Source organism: Strix aluco, chromosome 2, assembly GCF_031877795.1.
Source record: "Strix aluco isolate bStrAlu1 chromosome 2, bStrAlu1.hap1, whole genome shotgun sequence".
Taxonomy (NCBI): Eukaryota; Metazoa; Chordata; class Aves; order Strigiformes; family Strigidae; genus Strix; species Strix aluco.
The window spans coordinates 43,449,130-43,473,943 of NC_133932.1; the positions used below are offsets into that span (position 1 = coordinate 43,449,130).

Below are 24,814 nucleotides of genomic sequence, written 5' to 3' on the forward strand. Positions count from 1 at the left end.
TTTGATTTTAAAAATTTAAGGTAGTGGGAAAAGTGTAAGAGGGAGTTAAGAATAATAATGTTAATGAAAACTGAAGACAGCTTTAAGAATGCATTTTGTCCTGCGACATGATACATTGTTTGAGGCATATCCCATAAATGGTAAATTCTGGGGAATGTGGCATTGTGATGAAGTAGCCATTATCAAGTTAACCTGAGTGTCAGCTGTAAGATTTTAAGGTCTGTATCTGTTTTCTTGTCTTGGGGCAATTCTCATTTAGTAAGTCATATACTAGGTTCAAATGGGCAATGAATCTTGTAATCACTCTTTTGGTAAAAATACGAAAAAAATCAGAGCTCCTTTTAGAGCACAGAACATTTTGTTATTGAACCAGGTATCAGCTTGTTTATAACTTTCCCCCCCCCTTTGGCTTTAATTCATAGCTTTAAAACCAGAAAAAACAAAGCTTGCTGTTTGTGGAAGAAACCACACTTTAGTTTACACAGGTATGTAACCTATATTATGTGCATATTAAAGATAGATTTCTTCCTTTGCTTTCATACAAAATTACATTAGGAACCCCAGGAGTGTTGAGGAACGAAAAATAAACAAAAATGGGACTAATAAAACTTGGGATTTTGATATCCAGTTCTTTGAATGCTTGATTTATTCTGAGCCAATGCATTTATAAAATAATGTTATAGAGGAGTTTGCTAGCAATAGACAGATGAAAAGATTTCTTGCTGGCATTTGAGGTGTGGTTAACAATTACCAAAATTTCCTTTAAGCCCTGTAAAGGTATATTAGTATTTTTTATATATCTGTACTCAAATTTACCTTTGACAAGTAATTTATCTTTATTAGTGTGAAGTTATATGCTTGAGTAAATGTAGTAGAACTGAATGTTTTCAAGTCTTCAAATTTTGTCGCATTTTGGTTAGACAAGATAGTCTGCTATTTCAATGACAAGTTGCTTTATTAAGCTATAAATAAATAAACTGTAAATTTAAACTAAAAAATAAATTTTTAGAGAGACGGTATACAGAGAATTGATGCAAATTCTTGTCATGCTTCTAAAATTTATTTAATGGAATAGTCATCTTTTTGGTTGCAATCCTTTAGCTTGCAGTAGTGTTATAAAGAGGATTGTTTGATTATTAGGAGGTTTATATATGTGGAGGCCCTGAGCACTGTAAATAAGACTATTAGAGTAAACCAGAACATTTTAATAACAGTTGAGTATGCAAGACTGCACAGGGTAAATATTAGTCACTTTTAGTGTACACACTGGCTAGATAATTTGTGGCCATTTATATAGCAAGGACCATTTATAAATTGTACGTCAGTTGCTTATCACATTTCTGTCTGGATTTGTGTTATTAATGGGCCTTATCTTTTTCATCATAGATGAACACTTTAGATGTGAAATAGTAAAATTAAAAATATAAATCTTAATTCTCTTAAGTTGAAGATATCAATCATCAGCTTTAACCTCAAGATTCTAAAACAAAATAAAGACCTAGTTAATTAAATTGAAAGTGATTTAAATATTAAAATGAGTAAAATATTTCTAATAAAAACCTAAGTAAAAATATATTTCATTCACAGTACTCAAAACTATCAAGTTATGCATCTCTTTATGTACTAATATGACTTCATTTTTTTTGCCTGTGACATCATTCACTATTTTCCTCCTGCTTTATCTTAAAATATACATAATTTGAGGAAGGAGCTTTTTCAGACTGCCAGAGCTACTAGCAGTCATTTTCTCAGAACTCTTGCAGAACTTCAAATTATATTTACTTTTTAGATCAGTCACCAGAATGGTGGGAAATGAAGTCAATCTAAGTACATACAAGGCCTTTAGAAAATTCTGATCCAAATGTGTGCAGGAAAGGCTCCTTGCTATCTACAACAGAAACTGCAAACGCCAACTTCAGGATATTTCAAGGGCAGTAGACCCCAGCTTTTCTGTAATGTTTTCCCATTGAAAATTAAATGACTTGCTCTAGTTTCTCTGACTTTTTACCACTGATGAGAATGTCTTCATTCTGTGTATTACATGTGCTTTTCTGTATGCAGAAAAAGGAAATATGTATGCTGCTGGAGGTAACAGTGAAGGTCAGTTGGGATTAGGTGACACAGAGGAAAGGACCACATTTAATTTAATTAAGTTTTTTACCAACCAGCACAAGATCAAACAGCTAGCAGCTGGATCATACACCTCAGCAGCAGTAACTGGTAAGAGCAACCACTAATAAAATCTATGTGTGTCCAGCCTGGTGTTCCAGGGAAACATTTATTCCAGCATTCTGTCTGCATATGTGGGTGTAGTTTCTATGCCTTCTGTCTTCTTTCCCTTGTAACCATAGTCATTTTTTGATAGCAAATTGCCTATTTCAACACAATCTGGTAAGAGGTGGCAATCTCATTAGCTTCCTGCAATTTTTGTGAACATAGACCTTTTCCATGAGCAATGGCCTGCAATGGGAGCTCAACCTATACTAGTTTAATAGGAATCCTTAAAAAGGAGAGACAGTATGAATACTCTCAAAATGGGAAAAATCTTCAGTTCATTTCCAGGGAAGTCATCTGCAAAACATGAATCTTATGAAAACTAAGTTTTTCTAATTCCACTTCTTACTGCAACTATTTTGGTCTACTCGTACAGGCTACACAGCTGTGACATTGCTGAGAGAGGCCTAACCTATGACCTATTTCTCTGATGGCAAAATTACACAGTTGCAACGTGTTGAAATCCACACAGTTATAATACTTTCAGTCATTGGATGGGTCCTTTATTACGCTATAATGTAACTTCTCAAGTTTTGCTATAAAGCAGCTATTTCTGGACACGATTAGGATGAGTTATTGAGGCTGTCATTTCAGAATGTGACAGAGAGCATAAGAGTGCATGAGAGAGCTGCTAGCCTGCTCGTTTGGTTTTTGGTTTTTTTGTGACAATTGCTAACATTCTCCTGAGATCTGTAGGTCAACTTTGAATTACTTTAGTTCCCAAGCATCTCAGTAGCACTGTAGATGGTACTTTTTTGTTCACAATTTATTTACCACCAATAAGAAATATGCAGAGAGAAGACCTCATCTCTTCTCATGTTGTTCACTACCTTTTTTGTTTTTTTTTTTTTGTTTGTTTTTTACTGCTGCCATTGGTCTTTGTGTCAATAGAGTCTGGTCTTAATAAACCTGGAACAGCTATTGTGATAGTTTAAGGAAACAAAAATGAAGCTGGGCAGTGTAATCCCCTGTGAAGAGAACTGAAAGATAAGGCAAGAATAAATGGGATGTGTACCAAAGTCAGAACAGAGAATAAATTTGGAAGAATGAGGAAGTGGTGACTTGCTACTAGAAAGGAGAAGATGCCTTAAATTCACCATAATGTTTTCATACTGACCTCTGGCAACTGAATTGTCTTACACACTCAATCTTCCTCTTTTTGAAGGAATGTTTTTACATAATACTTTTCCTGTTGCTATTTATGGTCTAACATCAGTTGATGACTGAGTGTTCTGTGTCACTTTTGAAAAGCTTAAGGGATACCCTCTTACTTCAGACTGTTTTGTTGCATTGTGCTAAATACCATTTTATGTCCCTGAGATCATGACATTTAGTAGTATCATACACAGAGTTTATGAAATACTCTTAAATGGGTAAATTACCTTTTTATTAGTTTTGGTCTTAAATCTGTTAACTATGTGTGTCTTCATTCTAGAGGATGGGCAGCTTTTTGTGTGGGGTGACAATTCAGAAGGTCAGATTGGCTTGGCTGATGAAACCTATGTCAGTGTACCTTGTGAAGTGGATGTTGGAAAACCTGTTTCCTCTGTATCCTGTGGATATTATCACTCTGCCTTGATAACAGGTAAGAGAATAGGAATAGCAGTTAGTGGAGACAAGTCAGTGGTTGTCAAATTGTTGTCTTTGTAAAGGTAGCTAAGGAGACATTCATTACTTTTGGAACTAGATATGCCATAGCTGTTAAAAACTGCCATGTGGCAGAAAATCATCTATGTAGTTTTGTATCACATTGGAAGATTTTACCAGAGACAGGTTCTCTAAAATGTGGTCCTAATTGATTTATTTGGGAAACTTGTATGTAATGTACTATATAATTGTTTATTATTGTTGAATTAACTATAACGTGAGAAAAAATGGCAGTTAATTTTCTGCATTTGCACATTGTTGTGCAAAAGTATATTAGAAAGAATGACTATCTTATCACACTTTAATTTCATGAAAGTTATGACAAATGTTGTGGATTAATACTATGGTTTCAATAACTAACTTTTTCTTAATAATTTTTTTGTGATGATCGAGGAATCATTTTCTCTAGAAATATAAATATTGAATAGACTTACTATGTTTTGAGGAAAAATTAATCTCATTTGCTAGCAGTGCAAGATTGTTGTCAAAGTTTTATGTTATGTCTTAAATTTTAAGTTTTGAAGACAGTTAAACATGCAGTTGTCCTCGTTTAACCAGGATAGGGTTAAGTTTCCCCAGCAGTGGGGGGGAGCTCTAGCCGGGTTATTCAGATACCATGCAGACGTCACATCCTGGCAGGTCACATTTTCCTGGCGGGAGCTCGGTGCACTCGTGGTTTTGTACATCGTGCTTCCCACTGCTGTATTTGGTAGCTATTTTGCTCTGTTCATTGCTATCACTATTACTGTTATTGTTATTGCTGTTGTTTGTTGTGTTGCTATTGCATTGTTGTATTAAACCTTTCCTTATTTCAGTCTTGGGGCTTTGTATTTCACTCCCTTTGTGGGGGAGGGGTAGCGGCCGCGTGGTCTCAGACCCCGGCGGGTGCTAAACCACCACAGCAGTATACAGTATGAGGAGAAGCATATGCTACAGTGAGCCTGTATCTGATCACCAAACCAACCCAACTCTGTGTTGCTTTCCACCTCTCTCTTCCTGGCTCTCTGTTGCTTTCCAAAGTGATGATGCCACTCATTTTTTAATAAAGCCAGTATGGTGAATTTACCAGTTAGTGTTGATGGTATTATATATGAGCAGCCACGAATTCCTCTCAGCCATATAGATTTACATTATTAAGCTGTAGTCCCCTCAGAGTAATTAAAGATTTCAAAGGATCAATAGTTTTGATTGTAAAGCTTTTAATGGGTACCCAGAAACTATTCTGACAGATACATTTCTCAGGTTACTTGATAAGTGCTATTTTTCCATGTACGATATCTATATAGCTCTCTGAGAACATGCTGTTAACAGAATGGGGACTTCCTATGGTGGATAAATATTAATTAGGTGTAATGCTGGTAGTGTACAACTTTTATTACAGATGCTTTATTACAGTAAATGAATGAAATGCCTCTGACTGATCAGGAGCTCAGCACCTGTTAGGAAATCTACAGCTTCCTGAACTCAAAATAAATGAAAAAAAAATAATAAATCCTTACTTCAAGAATATAGTAAGAAGGTGTGTATTTCTGCCTTTGAGCCAAGAGCTGCAGTGGGATGTGACAAAAGCTCTTGTTAGAAGAATGGTTGAGGACAAGTATCTAAGAGCAAGAAGAGGACAGTGTGTGCCACATGTTTTAAGGAAGTGGAAACTTTTAATGGGGGCAAATGAGAAAAAAGGATTAGGGTGGGTAAGAAAAATGGAGCCTCTTAATATATTAATAGGAAGATGAACTGGTTATCACCTGTGAAAATGGGGAGTTATTGAACCCTATACAGTTCAAACAGGCCTGGGTGTGAAATGGAAAATCTTAATTTTCAGCTATAGTATCTGTAAATCCTGCACAAATTTGGCTTCAGTCTGTCTTGCTGAAACTACTGGCATGCAGATGGCCTCTTTTGTGGTGAAAGGATAATTTTTTTTTTTTTTTTTAAATTTTCCTTTAGGCCCTTGCTGACAGTTTTATTTGACTGATACTTTAACTACCATAAAAATGTAGAGTTGGACATCCAGGTACTTTTACTGAATTGTTCTTCTGTTGCAGTAGTGTCAGTGTATATCCAGACAGTGTTTAAAAACAAAGCTTATGCATTTAATCTAATTGCACCATAGTCACACACTATTTTAGCTGTGAAGTTAGCCATTAAATTATGAATTTGGAAGTTCTGCAAGCTAAGTCTGTTTAAGTACAAATGTAGTTACCTTATTTTTCTTATAGCCTAATTAGGAAGTCAATGCACTATGCTGTTAAAAGATTTTGCTTAAAAAAAAAGGTGATTATTTTATTAGGGTTTTTTTTTTGACTTATGGAAAACACTTGCCTATAGGACTTCCTAGACTAGCTCAGAACAGTGGTTCACATCCTCAATAATGTTCCTCTTAGGGGCAGAACATAGCAAACTAAATAATTATGGAGTATTTGAAGTACTCTTATTACAGGGATAGGGGGTTTTTACCCCAAATTGCCAGTTAGTCATTGAATTATGCTTTGAAGTATGTCTCAAAGTTTGCCTAGCACAGGGAATCTTCCATGTATTTTTATTGTGTGGTTTTATCTTGTTACACTAGAATTTAAGTGATTAGTGTTATTTTTAATACATACTTTTGGAGGAAATATCTGGAAAAGAAAGTGGTTTTATATTTCCAGAAATTAAATTTACACTGTTCAGGTGAGTGTATAATCTGTATTAATTCCCTCAACATCAATGAAGTATACCAGAGGAACTTTTTTAGATTGTGGTTGCTGTTATCGTGGAAGGAATGGGAGAAATACTGTTAATAGAAAGATTTCTCCACCTGCAACTTATCAGTTATTAGAATACTATAGAATTACTACATACTGACTTTTTAAGCATCAAATAATATACTGTCATTAATAATAAAACATAGGATGTAGGACTTGTTGGGCTGAACTGATGAGCATAGCACCATATGGTTCCTTTTCTTAATATATTACGGTTGACATAAGCTGTATACTGGCTAAGCAAACTGTTAAGATCACAGGCGTATCTGGGTTAAAACTAAAAGGTGGTTAATAAGGACACTGGAATACATAATATGGTCACAGAGTGCCCTCTCCAGGGCAGGATGTTCATTAATAAGAGACTATTGAGAAGAAAAGTGAAGTATGGATTCCACCTTTTTTTTTTTTTTTTTTTTAATAACTAATGTTAGTTCTTTGAAACAGCTGGTTTTAAAAAGATTTTTTTAGTAGATATTTGTCTTTAAGGTGTTTAACTACTATAAAGCCAAGTGCAATGTCAGTGAAAAGTAGAGTGGAATCCTGACACAAACCTTTAGTAGATAAAAGCATGTTTTATGGAAATTATACAGCATTCAATCATCTGAATTTGTACTTCAGTTCTACAACCCTCCCCTCACCCCAGAAGTTTTTCTTATCTACTGGATTTGTCTAAAGATTTGTCACCTTTCTTACTTCTGCTTTTTAGAACACCTTCTTATTTTTGCTTTTTATAATGCCTTCTTTGCAGATGATAATTCAACTACTAAGCATGTCAGTCACCTCTATTCTACTCTACCATGTACGTGTGGGCCCTGCTGACACCAAAAGTAGTTGTAGAATAGAAGAACAGAATATATTCTGAATTATTTTTAATAAAAAACACTTCTGAAATTTAGACTAGGCACAAGCACAGGCAATGGCTGGCTCATTTCCATATGCAAATTAGGAAGCTGCTCTGGTTACTCACTTCCTCTTTGAAAGATGATTGTTTGCTCTGTTTTGCTCTCACTTTGCATCCCTCCCCTCTCACTGAAGAGGTGACAGTGTTTCAGAAAGCATTATGCTTGGCAAGCATATATGGCTCATTTGTCCACTGGAGGAGATGGAGAGCAGGAAAAGCCGATGTATCTAACCACTACTCTGGTGTCCTCAGCAGAATTGGATTTGCGGAGCCAGAAAGGAATTGAATATATTAGACCTCTCTGGTGTTTCCTCTGCCTGAACTGTTACTGTAAGCAAAGTCAAGATAGATTCTCACTGAGAAGATGTCTTTTCATAGGGAGCTTTGTAGGTTCCTTGAATTCCTTTTTTTAATGTACTTTGTCATTGTTTTTAAGGACCAGTTTTAATATATCACAGAAACATGGTGGGATGTCTCCCATGACTGGAGTGCGCCAATTCATGGCTACAAGCTCTTTAGGAGGGATAGAGGAGGGAGGAGAGGTGGTGGGGTGGTGCTGTATGGGGACTGTTATGATTGCTTTGAGCACAAGTATAGTGAAGACAGGGTGGAGTGTCTTTGTATTAGAATTAGGGCGAAGGCCAACAGGGCAGTAGGAGTCTACTATAGGCCACCCAACCAAGACAGAGAGATGGATGAAATGTTCTATAGGAACTTAGGAGAAATCTCATGATCACTTGCCCTTGTTCTTGTGGGAGACTTTAACTTCCCAGACATCTGCTGGAAATACAACACAGCAGAGTGGGACCAGTCCCAGAGATTCTTGGAATATGTGGAAGATAATTTCCTGACACAGCTGGTGAGTGAACTGACCAGAGAAGGTGCCCTGCTGGATCTCCTCTTTGTGAACAGAGAAAGACTGGTGGACGATGTGGTGGTTCGAGGCCAACTTGGGCACAGCGATCATGAAATAATAGAGTTCTCTATTCTTAGAGAGGGGGCAGCAGAACTGCATCTGGGACATCCAAAGGGCTGACTTTGACTTGTTTGGGCACCTGCTTGACAGAATCCCTTGGGAGATGGTCCTGAAGGGTATAGGGGTCCAGGAAGGCTGGACACCCTTTAAGAAGGAAGCCTTAATGGCACAGGAGCAGGCTGTCCCTGGTGCTGTAAGAGAAGCTGATGGCAGAGAAGGCCACCCTGGCTAAACAGGGAGCTGTGGCTGCAACTCAGGGAGAAAAGGAGAGTTTACAGCCTTTGGAAGAAGGGGCTAGCCACTCACAATGTTTCAAAGACGCTCTGAGGCTATGCAGGGTGGAAATCAGGAGCTCTAAAGCCCAGCTAGAAATGAATCTGGCTTCAGCACTCAAGGATAACAAGAAATGTTTCCATAAGTACGTCAACAGCAAAAGAAAGACCAGGGAGAGCCTCCATCCCCTGCTAGACACGGGAGGAAACATGGCAACAAGTGATGAGGAAAAGGCTGAGGTGCTTAATGCCTGCTTCGCCTCAGTCTTTATAACAAGACCAGTTGTACTGAGGGAATCCAGCCTCCTCAGCCGGAAGACAGAGACTGGGAGAACGACCCTCCCACAATCCAGGAGGAGATAGTCAGTGACCTGCTGCATCACATAGACACACACAAGTCTATGGCACTGGACGGGATACACCCGAGGGTGCTGAAGGAGCTGACCGGGTTGCTCGCCAAGCCGCTTTCCAGCATTTACCAGCAGTCCTGGCTGACTGGGGAGGTCTCAACAGATTGGAAGTCAGCCAGTGTGATGCCCATATATAACAAGGGTCAGAAGGATGATCCGGGAAATTACAGGCCTGTCAACTTGATGTTGGTGCCCGGGAAGCTGATGGAGCAGCTCATCCTGAGGACCATCATACAACACGTGCGGGACAACCAGATGATCAGGCCCAGTCAGCGTGGGTTTATGAAAGGCAGGTCCTGCTTGACAAACCTGATCTCCTTCTACAACAGGGCGACCTGCTTATTGGATGAGGGAAAAGCTGTGGATGTTGTCTACCTTAACTTTAGTAAGGTCTTTGACACCATTTCCCACAGCATTCTCCTGGTGAAACTGGCTGATCGTGGCTTGGATGGGCACACGCTTCACTGAGTAAAAAACTGGCTGGACGGCCGGGCCCAAAGAGTTGTGGTGAATGGAGTTAAATCCGGTTGGCGGCCGGTCACGAGTGGTGTCCCCCAGGGCTCGTTTTTGGGGCCACTCCTGTTTAACATCTTTATTGATGATCTAGAGGAGGGGATCGAGTGCACCCTCAGTAAGTTTGCAGATGACACCAAGTTGGGTGGGAGTGTTGATCTGCTCGAGGGTAGGGAGGCTCTGCAGAGAGACCTGGACAGGCTTAGCAATGGGCTAAGGCCAACTGTAGGAGTTTCAATAAGGCCAAATGCCGGGTGCTGCACTTGGGCCACAACAACCCCCAGCAGCGCTACAGGCTTGGGGAGGAGTGGCTGGAGAGCTGTCAGTCAGAGAGGGACCTGGGGGTGTTGATTGACAGCCGGCTGAACATGAGCCAGCAGTGTGCCCAGGTGCCCAAGAAGACCAATGGTATCCTGGCTTGTACCAGAAATAGCATGGCCAGCAGGGACAGGGAAGTGATCTTACCCCTGTACTCGGCACTGGTGAGGCCGCACCTCGATTACTGTGTTCAGTTTTGGGCCCCTCACTACAAAAAGGACATTGAATTACTTGAGCGTGTCCAAAGAAGGGCAGCGAAGCTGGTGAAGGGTCTGGAGCACATGTCGTATGAGGAGCAGCTGAGGGAACTGGGGTTGTTTAGTCTGGAGAAGAGGAGGCTGAGGGGAGACCTCATTGCCCTCTACAACCACCTGAAAGGAGGTTGCAGAGAGCTGGGGATGAGTCTCTTTAACCAAGTAATGAGTGATAAGACAAGAGGGAATGGCCTCAAGTTGCGTCAGGGAAGGTTTAGACTGAATATTAGGAAGTATTTCTTTACAGAACGGGTTGTTAGGCGTTGGAATGGGCTGCCCAGGGAGGTGGTGGAGTCCCCATCCCTGGAGGTGTTTAAGAGTCGGGTTGACATAGCGCTTAGGGATATGGTGTAGTTGAGAATGGTCAGTGTTAGGTTAGTGGTTGGATTGAAGGATCTTCAAGGTCTTTTCCAACCTAGATGATTCTGTGATTCTGTAAAGATCATCCATTACACAAACACTTCCATGCTCAGAATTCCAGTGTTTGAGGTGGTTTCAACCAATTTGGCCAATTTAGACTTGAATAAATCCTTTTTTATTCATTCATTCAAGGGATCATAGAGTGATCCATTTCTTTTGTTTACTGCAGTTATTTGCCACCAGCCAGGTCTCATATCTTCTCTCATCTGCAGAATGCGCATTTGCCTTTGAGGGGCAAAGATAGTTTTCCATTTGCTTGAGATAGTTTTCCATTCGCTTGCCCATTTCCTTGACATGCTCCTGTAACCCAAAGTTTAGTGATACAGAAAATGTGCCACACTAGGGAAAGTTCAACACATGACACTATGGCTCTTATAAGAGCAGAAAGCGAAATAACCAGGTTCCATTGTCAACAGAATGTCCTTAAAATGCAGATGTACTGCACACATACTGTACTAAAAAGTTATCTGGGTTTGACTGGATTCTTTTTATGCTTGATAGCTATTCTTTATAGTTTTTAGGCTACTATTTGCCTTAAAGGAATGTGTAATGTATTCAAAAATTGCTTTAATAAATGGTTTTATCTTTGTTAGCTGGATTATTAAGTTGAAAAACTGTAATAAACTTGATTAGTTTGGGAAGTCAAAGGAAACTTGGCCATTTGAATCTCTAATCCTATTAATTAGATCATGATTGGATTAATATTTGCAGTGCAGTAGTGTTTAAAAAGAAGTACTGGTCTCTTCAGAGAGAACTGCATAAGTAAACTCCCAAGAGGTTTTGGTGGTTTATCAGCTTGCTCCTAGAAATATATGGCAGATAAAAGAGTATTAAAACAATACTTACCTTCCAAGAGTATTAAAACAATACTTACCTTCCAAAAAATACAGGGTTCTTTTTGTTGTTGGTGGTTTTTTTTTCTTTATTTTAATTTAGAATCCCTAATAAAATCTCTTTTTGTCAATGGAATATTTTGATTACAGAAAACCTCACATTGCAGTTGATTTTTTTGTTGTTGTTAATTGGGCTACTGTTTTAGAGTAGAAAATTGCTGCTACTGCAAATAACTGCGAAGTATCAGCCTGTTCAGAGTATTTCTGCATGTAGGTATAAGAATAAAGATCAGAATTAAAACAGAAAATCAAACTAAACAGAGAAGCCTAAACACAGTCCATAGTTTAGAAATGAAATTAAATATACTTTTCTTCAGCTGAGATCATTTGCCATTTCTTAAAAACCAGACAGATTGAATGACTTCAAAACACCTCTTAGAAAAGAAGTGTGGAAGAGTGCAACAAAGGTATTTCTATACAGATACATGCAGGTAAATGAAATGTTTTAATATTATTGGGGTAGTTTGTGTGTTCAGGAAGGAAAATGTCAGAATGATAGAAAAAATAAGGACTCCCCATATAAGAGAGGAGGGTTGCACCTCTGAAGCTGATTGTTGGGAAATACAGCTGCTATCCTGTTTCATTGTATTGCTGAAGAGAATGTAGCTCTGTGAATAGATTGTGGGTGGCTGCTCTTAATAGCCTGAGCCCTCTTAAACCCTGCAGGAAGCTTGACATTCAGTAAGATTGTATTATTGTCATTCCCTGATTGCCCGTCTGTGCGGTTATAGCCTTCAGTAAAAATAAGAAGTCTAGCTGCTAGCCTTAGTGGCCCAGGAGCATGGTACTTGAAGAATTTTTGTCGTTGAGAGAGGCAGAAGTGATCTTGGAAAATATAGAAACCATATAAAATAGTCTGGGGTTTCTTTGACTAAGGCAAAGGATAAATTTCCTTGGTCTTGTAAGCTTTACAAATAAATATTGTGCCATCAAAGTTAGATTCTAAATCTTTGGTGGAAGTGCTGGGTTGCAACTTTATGTTGAGTCTTAGGACCCATTTTCCATTTAAAGCAGGAATTTGGCTTTTATGAAAAAAAGTCCTTCTTAACAGTTTTTGCTCTTTGAGTATGTCATCCTTTTTTTTCAGAATTTTTAAGTTAATTGATAAATGTATGCATTTAAATTCATTTGAAGCTGAGGTCTATTAAAAAATGCATAACCGCTTTTTTTTTTTTGTCCTGAATGAACTTTACCATAAAGTAAAGTCATACTTCAGATTTTCCCTGTAGTTAAAATTCATTGAAAACCTCTTCTCAGGCTTCCTTTGAAGAAAATAGATCATCATTTAGACTTTTTGCTTATTGTGGACTGTCAATACCAAAGGTAACATACATCACAGATCAGCATGACTGCTCCAGAATTACTTCATCTGAGAGGGTGGGAGGAGCACTGCTTTATTAAAAGGCACAGTAGTTTAATGGTTTTCAGAATGAATCAGCCCTTCTGATGGAGGGTCCTGGCAAAAGCAGTCTGTGCTGCTCTGTTCTGCATCCACTGCAGTAGTCACTCTTTAGCACGAAGTAATCAAGAGTCAAGTGCCACAAAGGGAAAAGAAATATATATAGATTGCTGGCAAAAGAGTTTTCCAGGAACAACATTTTGAATCTAGTTTATCTATTGGATTTACCAGATAACTTAAATGAAGATGTATTACTAACTAGTTGTCCCATAGTTACACGAAATGAAAATGTGGTTTTGCAACCTGAAATTCTTGCTTATTTTTTATTCATGCAAAAGGAAATATTAAATGAGTGTATTGCCAGAGTAAAGCTCAGGAAAATTCAGTAAAAAATGACACATTTCTTACTGACGCCAGTTTTGACTTTCTCATCATCAGAATTAAAAATTCAAAAAGATAAAATTCCTTTCCTGTTTTGGCTTGGTATGGGGTTTGTTACTATGTTGATTATGTAACTGTAGCTATCGCTTCGAAATTCCTTTAGCAGGCAGCTGCAACAATAGTTTAAAAATTTCTTTATCTTGGACTAGCTCCATGTGAGAGTTTTGTTTATCCTTCTGCTTTGTTACATCCAACTGGGATTTAAAAAACCCCTTTTTCTTACCTAGTAGCGTAGGATGATTTTTTTGTTAAGTAATTTCAAATTCATATTGTGGGCCACAATTTGCTATGAGGACACTACTCCATAAATAATCTTTTTCAGGAGTGGAGAACACTCAGCTATTAACTTGAAGCTTTCATGGCAGTAAGGAAATGTTTTCTACCTAAACCTCACTCTGAATTATTAGAATGGTTGGGGCCCCTTAGCATGGAAAATCAGAAATGTAGATGTAGATAAATTGTAAATAAAGATGTAGATAAATGTAAAATGTAGATAAATGTAAAAGATATAGATAAATGTAGATAAATTGTAAATATAGCAATGCAAAGTACATTTTACATGTTCCATTTTTAACTATGGTAGAAAGATATACAGAATGTTGTCTTGAGTGGTAATTCAGACTTACATAGCAGTGAAAAAGCAACGGGAGTGATTGGAAAAGATAAAACAAATGAAACTTGACAGTAAAATGAATTCAAAGGGATTGAACAGTTTTTGAACTGGATTCCTAAAAAGTCTGGGTGAATGAGAAGGGTCTTCTTATATGATTATCTAGCAGACCAGAAAGAAGTTACAGGGAGAGATCTGTAAAGACCTCTCAGTATTTTCTTGAACTTAATTCTGGTGGAGTTATTGCTTATGGAACCACTGCTGTATCCCTGTTGTATAGCTCTTTTCTTGCTGTCTAGTCCACACAGTTTCATTGCATTTACTCTACTTTTTTCCTATTTTCTCTGTATCTTAGAAGAAGAAAGTGTGGATTTTCCATCAAAATTCCATGCAAAACGATTTTCTGTTTTAATTGAGATTCTTGCAAGCAACTTCAGTTGACGTAAATATAGATTATAGAGGGAATTATATCCTCTCAAAAGCAGGACGTATATGGGTTTGTTTTTTCCTTGGTTAGATTCCTTGCAGGCTAAATATTGCAGTTCTTATCTTGGAGGGGGCTAAAATTTAGCCCCTTATTGTCCCATCAAAGCAGACTGGTTTGCACAACTGTTTGGACATTATACAAATGTGTTCAATTATCCCGTAATGTTCATACACTTTTCTATTTTACTAATTTGTGTCTGCAGCAGTCTTGACAACCCATCCTTGCTTCTGAGTGCATGCTGGAAGTCCTGTTCTATTCTGTATTTTCACAGGAGATGGTGAGCTCTATACTTTTGGAGAACCTGAGAATGGGAAACTGGGATTATTGCCTGAACAGCTGAAGAACAATAGAGTCCCACAGCCTGTACTGGGAATTATGGAAAAGGTTAATAAGGTTGCTTGTGGTGGAGAACACACAGTGGTGCTGACAGGTATGCAATTTAACTGGATTTTTTTACAGCCCTATAACTTAATCAGTAAAGTCAATTTGCTTTAAAGAATTTACATCCCACTGAAATGTAAGATGCTGTAGTGATCCTAACTGGAAGACCATTGTACATCAAGGAGGTGGAAATCCACATAACAGTTAACCTAAGTGCAGGTCTGTGCTGTGCTGCATATATAGTTTGACATTCAGGCCTGTGCTGCACATATCCCTTGGCTACAGGATAAATTTAGCTAATTTTAACAGAGGAGCTTACAGGCAGATCCTACTTGGTATCACTGGTTACACCACTTGCATGTCCTTGCCTTTATCTAAAACTCCAGCAGCAAGTTCCCACATGAATGTTCTTTTTATTTGACAGTAATAGAGTTGTTTTGCTTGTAAGAAAATCCTATAAGAGCTCAAATGACCAAAATGGGGTAACCTTCCATGGGTGTAATATGTGTAGGCTGCTGTGCCTGGCTGGAGACCTATTCAATTCCACACAGCTCAGGATTCCCAGCATCTGAAGGAATATAAGATTGTTGATATTATCTTCTTTTTCTTTATAGTCTTACCTCCAATAAATAGCATTTTAAGAGATACTTTGCAGAGTCTGAGTACTTTCCTTACTGGAGTTGTAACAAGCCAGCACCTCCTAGTGCAACATGGATGATTGATGTTTCTTTTCTCTAAGGAGCTTGTGCTGGTGTGAGGGGGGAAAATTTTAGGGGAAAGCTTCCATTCTGTAGTAAATTTAAATGACCTTGAATATTTAGGAGGGTAGTTGGGAAGTCACTTTTCAAGTAGCTGTCTGTTAATAGTGATGGTTTGGGTTGGAAGTCACTTTAAAGATCATCTAGTTCCAAACCCCCTGCCATGGGCAGGGACACCTTCCACTAGACCAGGTTGCTCAAAGCCCCGACCAACCTGGCCTTGAACACTTCCAGGGAGGGGACATCCACAGCTTCTACGGGCAACCTGTTCCAGTGCCTCACCACCCTCACAGTGAAGAAATTCTTCCTTACATCTAATCTAAAGCTACCCTCTTTCAGTTTAAAGCCACTACCCCTTGTCCTATTTTTACAGACCCTTGTAAAAAGTCCCACTCTGGCTTTCCTGTAGGCCCCCATTAAATACTGGAAGGCTGCTATAAGGTCCCTCCGGAGCCTTCTCTTCTCCAGACTGAACAACCCCAACTCTCTCAGCCTGTCCTCACAGGGGAGGTGCTCCAGCCCCCTGATCATCTTCATGGCATCCTCTGGACTCACTCCAACAGGTCCATGTCCTTCTGATGTTGGGAGCTCCAGAACTGAATGCAGTACTCCAGGTGGGGTCTGACAAGAGCAGAGTAGAGGTGGAGAATCACCTCCCCCGACCTGCTGGTCACTCTTCTCTTGATGCAGCCCAGGATACGTTTGGCTTTCTGGCCTGCGAGTGCACATTGCTGGCTTATATTCAGTTTCATATCCACTAATACCCCCAAGTCCTTCTCCACAGGGCTGCTCTAAATCCACCCGTTGCCCAGCCTGTATTTGTGCTTGGGATTGCCCCAACCCGTGTGCAGGACCTTGCACTTGGCCTTGTTGAACTCCATGAGGTTCACACAGGCCCACCTCTCAAGCGTGTCCAGGTCCCCCTGGATGGCACATCCCTTCCCTCCAGCTTGTCGACTGCATCACACAGCTTGGTGTTGTCAGCGCACTTGCTGAGGGTGCACTCAGTCCCACTTTCTGTGTCGCCATGAAAGATGTTAAACAGCGCCCGTCCCAATACCGACCCCTGAGAAAAGCCACTTGTCACCGCTCTCCACTTGGACATCAAGCCATTGGCTGCAACTCTGTGAGTGTGACCATCCAGCCAATTCCTTATCCACCAAGTGGTCCATCTGTCAAACCCATGTCTCTCCAATCTAGAGACAAGGATGTCGTGTGGGACAGTGTCAAATGCTTTTCACAAGTCCAGGTAGATGACGTCAGTTGTTCTTCCCTTATCCACCAATGCTGTAATCCCATCCTAGAAGGCCACCAAATTCATCAGGCACGATTTGCCCTTAGTGAAGCTGTTGGCTGTCACCAATCACCTCCTTATTTTCCATGTGCCCTAGCATAGTTTCCAGGACGATCCGCTCCATGATCTTGTCAGGCACAGAGGTGAGACTGACTGGCCTGTAGTTCCCTGGGTCATCTTTTTTTCCCTTTTAGAAAATGGAGGCTATGCAAATAATGCAAACGTTTGTCTATATTTCAATGGCTTTGTCTCTCTTCTTCCACCAACATACAGTCTTACCCTGGCAGTATTCTGTCATAAAATAAACTTGTTTACCTGAAATCAGATTATCATTATTAGGAAAAAAAATACCATAAATTTGAGGCCAGAAAATGTACAAATCATAGCATTATTTTATGGGTTATAAAGTGAAGTTTTGCAGAAAGTGTTTGATTATCATTACTGATTATTTTTTTAACCATAAATCTGAAGCCAACCAATAGATATTTTGTTTTAATGGTATTTCATGTGATAAAATTTCATTATAACAAATGACTGTTACAGAGATTTAGTAGGAAGATGTAGACCTGGATGACATCATTATTATAGTGAAATCTGTACAAGAGCTAGAATGAAGAGGAAAAATATAAATGCCAAAAGACAAATACAGTGAAGAAAACACCGTAGTAAGTCAGTGTCTTAATATGTAAGATTTGTTTGCCTGTGGAAATAGATCTTGTAGTAGAAGGAAAATAAGAAATTCAGTGCTGGCTTAGCTGGCAGTTGATGATCAAAGCATTGTGTGCCAGAAGATCCAGTTGAGACAAGAGAAGAGGAAAACAATATCCTGCAACAAAATACATTTTCCTAAAGATTAATAGTTGTTGTGACAAGAGTGAAAGGTCAGATAGATGCTTTCAAATGTGATTCAGTTATTATTAAATAGGTTACATCTGTGAACTTCTGCCTAAGACACTTTGAACAAGAGTAGAGGATAATGGAAATACTGTCTCAAGTGAAAGACACTTTGTCAGGAGAGTTAATATACAGAAATTTTTTTGACTCAACATTTGGGGAAAAAATTGGGGAAAGAGATAGATTTGGACACTAATCATTTAGAAATGGGTGTAGCATACATGCATTATAGGCTTTGCACCAGAAACTTAACTTGAAATCAGTACTGAAGCATATATTGCATCTTGAGATAAGTGGCGTGACCACAAATTGAGAATTCTGATGAGGGACATATCTTTAAAGAGGAGTGGAAACATTTATACTTCTTTTAAGCTAATTTTCCTAAACTAAGAAAGTAGTACAATTATGAAGAAATTCCAAATTTCAAGTATCATCTTCCATCCAAATGGGTGCTGCTTGGCTTTAGTAACACAATACATACTGATGCGGTTTTCATCTTTTCAGGGTCTTTCCAGTTTTTCAGGGTGTCGTTTCAGTCTTAAAGAATAAGAAGTGAGTGTCTGACTATTGTAAATTCCCCCGTTTCATCTATCTCATTTAACATAGGGATAGGATAGGATAAAATGTCATATGGAGAGACTGTTGCACATCTTGGCTCATTTCTTGTCATCAGTTCTACTTAGGGTTTATCGAATCAGGAGAAAGCATAATCCAGTTATCTTACTGAGTATAAGGCAAATTTCTTCCTGACTCTCATACATAATTAGTCTATTCCAAAGAACTTCATGTGATTTCTTTTTTATGACTGTCTTATCTATTCTATTGGCAATTTTGTATGGTAAGAACCACTGTTATCTGGGTTATTAAATCAAGCTACTGTTTGGAATCTCTCCAACAAGTATCAGAGTAAATGGTAGAAAGTATATATTAAAATAATTCATTTTTTTCTCTGAAACTCCAAAATGGGAAACTCAATTTTTTTTCAAGAACAAAAAATTAAACCATTGAGAGCAATGACTTGGAAAAAAACTCTTTAAAGGTTTTAGAAATGTTGAATATGGTATTGGAAACCATCTTCTTTACAAGTCTTATTGTTACTTCTGCCTTTAATATTTGCAGTTGTTCTAGAGAATAAACAGAATCGCAGTTGAAAATTCTATCATGCAAAAACATTCTCTCGCTGTAGCAGCACAAACCTATTCATTTTGTGACAGTCTATCAGCCAGTTCAAGAAGATCATAGCCTCATCCCAGATGACTTCTCTCAGAAACTAAAAAAAAAAGATGCATCCACTACCCACAATGCTTGCAAATGCTTTCTACTGAAAATGAAAGCTGTTGGTATCGTCACTTTCAAATGAAATATGAGAGAGCAGCAATCTCAATTTGCATACTTTTTCAGTTAAGCTTTTTAAAAGGTAGAATAATAATAATTTGTGAATCTAGAAATTGGAGAGGAAGAAACAGATGATTGGGAGTGGCCTTAATATCTTCCAGTTTTTTTTCAGATGATCACAAATCCTCTGGAAATAATCCTGTCTATAAAAGGATATATTGCCTCCTTTTATTCTCTGAAAGGAGGGAGAGCAAAGATGTCTCTTCAAAGGAAAAGGTGAAGCAGTCCTTCAAGAATAGATTGTTTGACACAACAATACAGCACATTAGTGTGTTAGTATGTAAAATGTTGGATTTTTCGTCTTCTGTCTCAAGGTCTTTTAAAAAGAAAAGAAAGTGAAGATACCCTTTTGAAAGAGGATGAAAAGGATGAAGAGTATCTACCTTTTCATGACAGAACTGACTGTTCAAACCATATAGGCTTATCTAGATTTTTCAAGCCATTCTTAAGTCTGTATACTATTTATACTGAAATCCCCAAATCCAATTACTAGCTCTGGTAAAACAGTATTGTGTTGACAGACGATTTTTACAGTAATATTTTTAAGCATAAGCTGTTTAAAAATAAAGCTATTGTAAGAGTGAATAGCCCACTAATAACCTACTAATAGTAGTACTAGTGTAGTAGTAGTAGTAATAATAACATTCAAGGGGAATGAATCTATGTGGAGAGATATAAGCACCTGTCTGTTTCCATTTTTCTTCCATGGATTTTTAACTTTGTCCGTAGTGTTAAATACATAGCAAGGAATGCATGAATCTTAAAAACACTCTTGGAGCTCACTCAGTTCTTTCAGCAAATAGCATGTGTTTAAAAAAATCTGAAAGCTATATAGATTTTTGCCTAGGACTATTGTATTTATAGTGACAATGGTCATAGAGATTAAAGAACTGTTACATACTCCAGAAGATGCCTGCAAAGGTGGATGATACACAGTTGCAGGGAAATATCCCTGTTCTTCCAAAAAAAAAAAGTGTAGGAAGTAAAGGAGAAGCAGTCACAGCACTCAAGTGCTGGAAGTCACTTGGTACAGTAAAGCCATTGGCTTCTGCGTAAGCTCTGAAACCATTTCTCTTCATCCTTCAAGGACCCTTCTCATGGGCTGCTGCTGTGGATGCAGCATTTCCTTCCTCGAGGCCAAGACAGGACTTGTGTTCTGTTTCTTGTGGGTGCTGTTAATATGGCTGAGCCTTTCTTATGATTCACTGATGCACTGGAGGCAGTGCTGCTTCCCTCGTGCTGCTCTGGCCATATGTCTTTCCTCTCCCTTTGTACCACTCTGGTGCTGCCTTGGCCATTCTACAGGAGAACTGTATCAGCAAAACCCCCAAAACCTGGCTTACTGAGCTGAGCTGGCTCACCACATAGCCAGGTGGGCAGCAGAGACAGTGCTAGTGGGGACTGAAGAGAGAGAATGGGGGAACAAGATCTGTCCTTTTGCTGGCAGTATGTTTTATTTGTCTCATCCAACCATATCCTTACTGGGACTGACAACACCGTTTTGACACCGTTTCCCACAACATTCTCCTGGCAAAACTGGCTGATCGTGGCTTGGATGGGCACATGCTTTGCTGGGTAAAAAACTGGCTGGATGGCCGGGCCCAAAGAGTTGTGGTGAACGGAGTTAAATCCGGTTGGCGGCCGGTCACGAGTGGTGTCCCCCAGGGCTCGTTTTTGGGGCCACTCCTGTTTAACATCTTTATTGATGATCTAGAGGAGGGGATCGAGTGCACCCTCAGTAAGTTTGCAGATGACACCAAGTTGGGTGGGAGTGTTGGTCTGCTCGAGGGTAGGGAGGCTCTGCAGAGAGACCTGGACAGGCTGGAGCGATGGGCTAAGGCCAACTGTAGGAGTTTCAATAAGGCCAAATGCCGGGTGCTGCACTTGGGCCACAACAACCCCCAGCAGCGCTACAGGCTTGGGGAGGAGTGGCTGGAGAGCTGTCAGTCAGAGAGGGACCTGGGGGTGTTGATTGACAGCCGGCTGAACATGAGCCAGCAGTGTGGCCAGGTGGCCAAGAAGACCAATGGTATCCTGGCTTGTACCAGAAATAGCGTGGCCAGCAGGGACAGGGAAGTGATCTTACCCCTGTACTCGGCACTGGTGAGGCCACACCTCGATTACTGTGTTCAGTTTTGGGCCCCTCACTACAAAAAGGACATTGAATGACTCGAGCGTGTCCAAAGAAGGGCAACAAAGCTGGTGAAGGGTCTGGAGCACATGTCGTACGAGGAGCGGCTGAGGGAACTGGGGTTGTTTAGTCTGGAGAAGAGGAGGCTGAGGGGAGACCTCATTGCCCTCTACAACTACCTGAAAGGAGGTTGCAGAGAGCTGGGGATGAGCCTCTTTAACCAAGTAATGAGTGATAAGACAAGAGGGAATGGCCTCAAGTTGCACCAGGGAAGGTTTAGACTGGGTATTAGGAAGTATTTCTTTACAGAACGGGTTGTTAGGCGTTGGAATGGGCTGCCCAGGGAGGTGGTGGAGTCCCCATCCCTGGAGGTGTTTAAGAGTAGGGTCGACTTAGTGCTGAGGGATATGGTGTAGTTGGAAACTGCCAATGCTACGTTAATGGTTGGACTAGATGATCTTCAAGGTCCTTTCCAACCTAGATGATTCTGTGATTCTGTGACAGTAAGAAGAGGGTGACAGTGGGGCCATATCCCCTTTTGGATTCATGCTGTAGGCAAATTCATTTACAAATTCAAGTTCAGACTGAAGAAATGGACCTCTGTCATTTTATTACTAAGTCTGTGAGGTTGCTTTGCCATAGACTTATCTTTCCATGTATTTATAAAGACAGATTGGAGGAGATATCTTGCTTCTGCTAAATGAGATTATTACTGAGGTTTGGCCTCACTTCTGCACCAGAACGGTGAATCATTTAAGAAGGGTACAAGGTTTTTGCCTTCCTGTGCCTTGATAATTGACTAATAAGCAAATTTAGGAGGAGCAAAATTTAGGTGCCCCTGGTCTATATAGGCAGTGGAAGAAATAATTCTTCTTATAAAGGCACTCTAACCTGGTTTTGGATTGGCCCGTTCTCCTCATTATCCATAGAAACAGAGGAAAAGAAGTAGTTTCCTATACTTTTAAGGTTCACATTTGAGAATATCTCCGTCCCTCAATGCAAAAGGCATTGCATGTTTCAAGCTAGGATTAAAGAGACTGTGAAAAAAGTCCAACTTCACTCAAAATAATTATGTTAATCAGATAATGGCATATAATTTGAAAGTTAACAAGATCTGCCATTTTCCAAAGAAATGTTAAGACAAATGCAGTGCTTCTAAACAGAATTTATTGAATCAGCCATCCTGAGAAAGTCATTTACTAAAATAGGGATGAGACTCTGGTTCCCTTAGAGAAAGCTCCTGTCTTTCAGGTGTAGTTTCTTGATTCTTACACAGAAAGTCTAAATGTTACAGAAAATTTCTTATTTTTACTTTTTAAAGAGCCTGCGAACATGTTGCTTTCATCTACTGCAATTTCCAGCAGAGGGAGCTTTACTATTACATTTAGTAAAAAAACAGCTTTACTCAATATTTTTCATCTACAATTTGAAAAAGTATGAGACCATTGTGGTTTTTTTATGGTGTGAATTCATGACATCTTAATACGGAAAAATTTAAAAGGGACAGAAAGGGCAAACCCTTTCCTAGAAAGAACATTTCCATATGTAGTGTTACAGTACTTCATCATGGTTCCTTTGAAATCAGAAAGTTCAGCATAAGTTAGTAGGTGTACTATGGTAGTAACATGGAATCTGGTCTCTTCTTTCTCTTTCACTGACAGTAGTGGAGGATTAGTTTGAAGAAATGGTAACATAATTTCTTTTTCATATTTCTCCAGTTTGTGGCTGCTCTGAGAATTCGGTCACACAGTATAAACTACTTTTGTGGCACTGGAACTTGCTTTGCTATTCCAGTTGCCTTGTTTCCTTGACACAAAGAAGTGCTCAAAAAGCAAAGATTCTTTGTGGATTGTTGTTCCACACATTCTGCCGTGGGTGCCTATTCCTCTCTTACTTTTGAAGGTGGTGAGATTTTTGACCTGATGGTGTTGTCCCACAAGCGGAGTCATTTACCCAGTGTACAATACGCCAGTATACACACAGAGCAGAGGTATTTTATTTCATGTTTGCGCAAAGATGGGTTCTAGGCGGTAATTCCACAAAGCCAGCACACCGCACACAGGCAAACGACATATTTATACACTTCAAACTGCATGAATAAATGTTTGTTGTAATGACCAGTGGTTAGTTTCTTATCACTTTGTCCCTCATTGATTAATAACATGTCTTGTCTCGATTTAATACAGAGTCTTTTTATTATTCTGCACAAACTCAAAGGGTGAGGGGGGGCAGGTCTTTTTGGTCTTAATTTGAGCGGTGGTTACGATCTCCTTCTGCTGTCTTTACGTTTCCCCCAGTTACCATAGATTTTTGCTGACTTAATGCTGCTTTGGCAATTACTCAACTTTCAGCACCTTCTGGGCAGGATGTTCCCCTGTTATCAATCTTTTAGTGTCTCTTCAAGGGCATAGTCATTAGTAAGGCTTGCATTGTTCATACAAAGTAATCAGACTTACATAGTAAATCCATGACTCCCTGTCCTCCTTAGATTTAAATGCAATATATCTAATTCTAACTTAAATAGTGTCAGTATAATTTAGGCACTTACCAAACATACGTTTTTATACAGGTAACATTCTCATCTGTGCAGCAGGGGTAGGCATGCTGTGTACCATGTTCTTAACAAAGATTTAACAATATATTACTTCCAAGCATCAGGTTTCTTTGCTTGATTTAGAATATTTTTTGTCCTTCTCAATCTTTCCCAGATTTTCATAACAATTTTTCAAGTATTTTAAGTAGTACTTCTCTAGCTTTTCCTTTGTTGGCTACATGCAGAAGTAAAAGGGTCAGGGCATAAAATTCTAGGAAAACTCCTTTTCCCAAAAAACCTTAGTCTTTGAATTTCCTTTTTCAAGCATGACCTCATCAAGATTTCCAAGCTTCACAGTCTTCCCCTGTTGTGATGGAGTGCCAGGGATGGACACACCAAGAATCTTTATTGCTTTGGATAAACTCTTACTCTTTTTCCTGGCACAGCCAGTCCATTAAATGGACAAAATATAAATGTGGAAAGATGATTATTCTGTCACGAGATAAGACAATTTTAGTGTTCTCTGTATTTAATGCAGGGCTTATTTGGTAGCTGAACAGAATATTGATACCTATTCTGTTATTGTTTCAGTCTCTTCTTACACACAAATTAGTACTGGTTTAAAGAGGTCTAGTCTATTAAGTTTAGGGTTATGTAGGTAACCAGAAATTAAGATGAGACTATTGTACTTGGAAATGCACATATATGTAAATGTGGTCTTGAATTAATTGCAGTATATAAACTCCCATAAATTTTTTGTTAGCTGATATTTTGTGTACACGGGATCAGTGAATTATTTTGCAGTTATGTTAGAAAATATACTGCATATTGAACCATTCAAAATTTTTTTCTGTATATATTTTAGTGCT

General features: G+C 39.1%; 1 protein-coding gene across 6 annotated transcripts in view; it reads left to right on the forward strand.

The window, feature by feature from the left end:
- Positions 1–24,814, forward strand: part of RPGR (retinitis pigmentosa GTPase regulator) — a 47,770-nt gene that overhangs the window by 11,165 nt on the left and 11,791 nt on the right. For 4 of the 6 annotated variants that reach the window (XM_074814561.1, XM_074814565.1, XM_074814564.1 and 1 more), the window contains 4 exons: positions 423–485; positions 2,062–2,220; positions 3,710–3,859; positions 14,831–14,989. In XM_074814561.1, the coding sequence (XP_074670662.1) occupies positions 423–485; positions 2,062–2,220; positions 3,710–3,859; positions 14,831–14,989 (531 nt within the window). The remainder of the gene's footprint in view (positions 1–422; positions 486–2,061; positions 2,221–3,709; positions 3,860–14,830; positions 14,990–24,814) is intronic. The other 2 variants (XM_074814562.1, XM_074814566.1) reach the window with 2 other exon arrangements.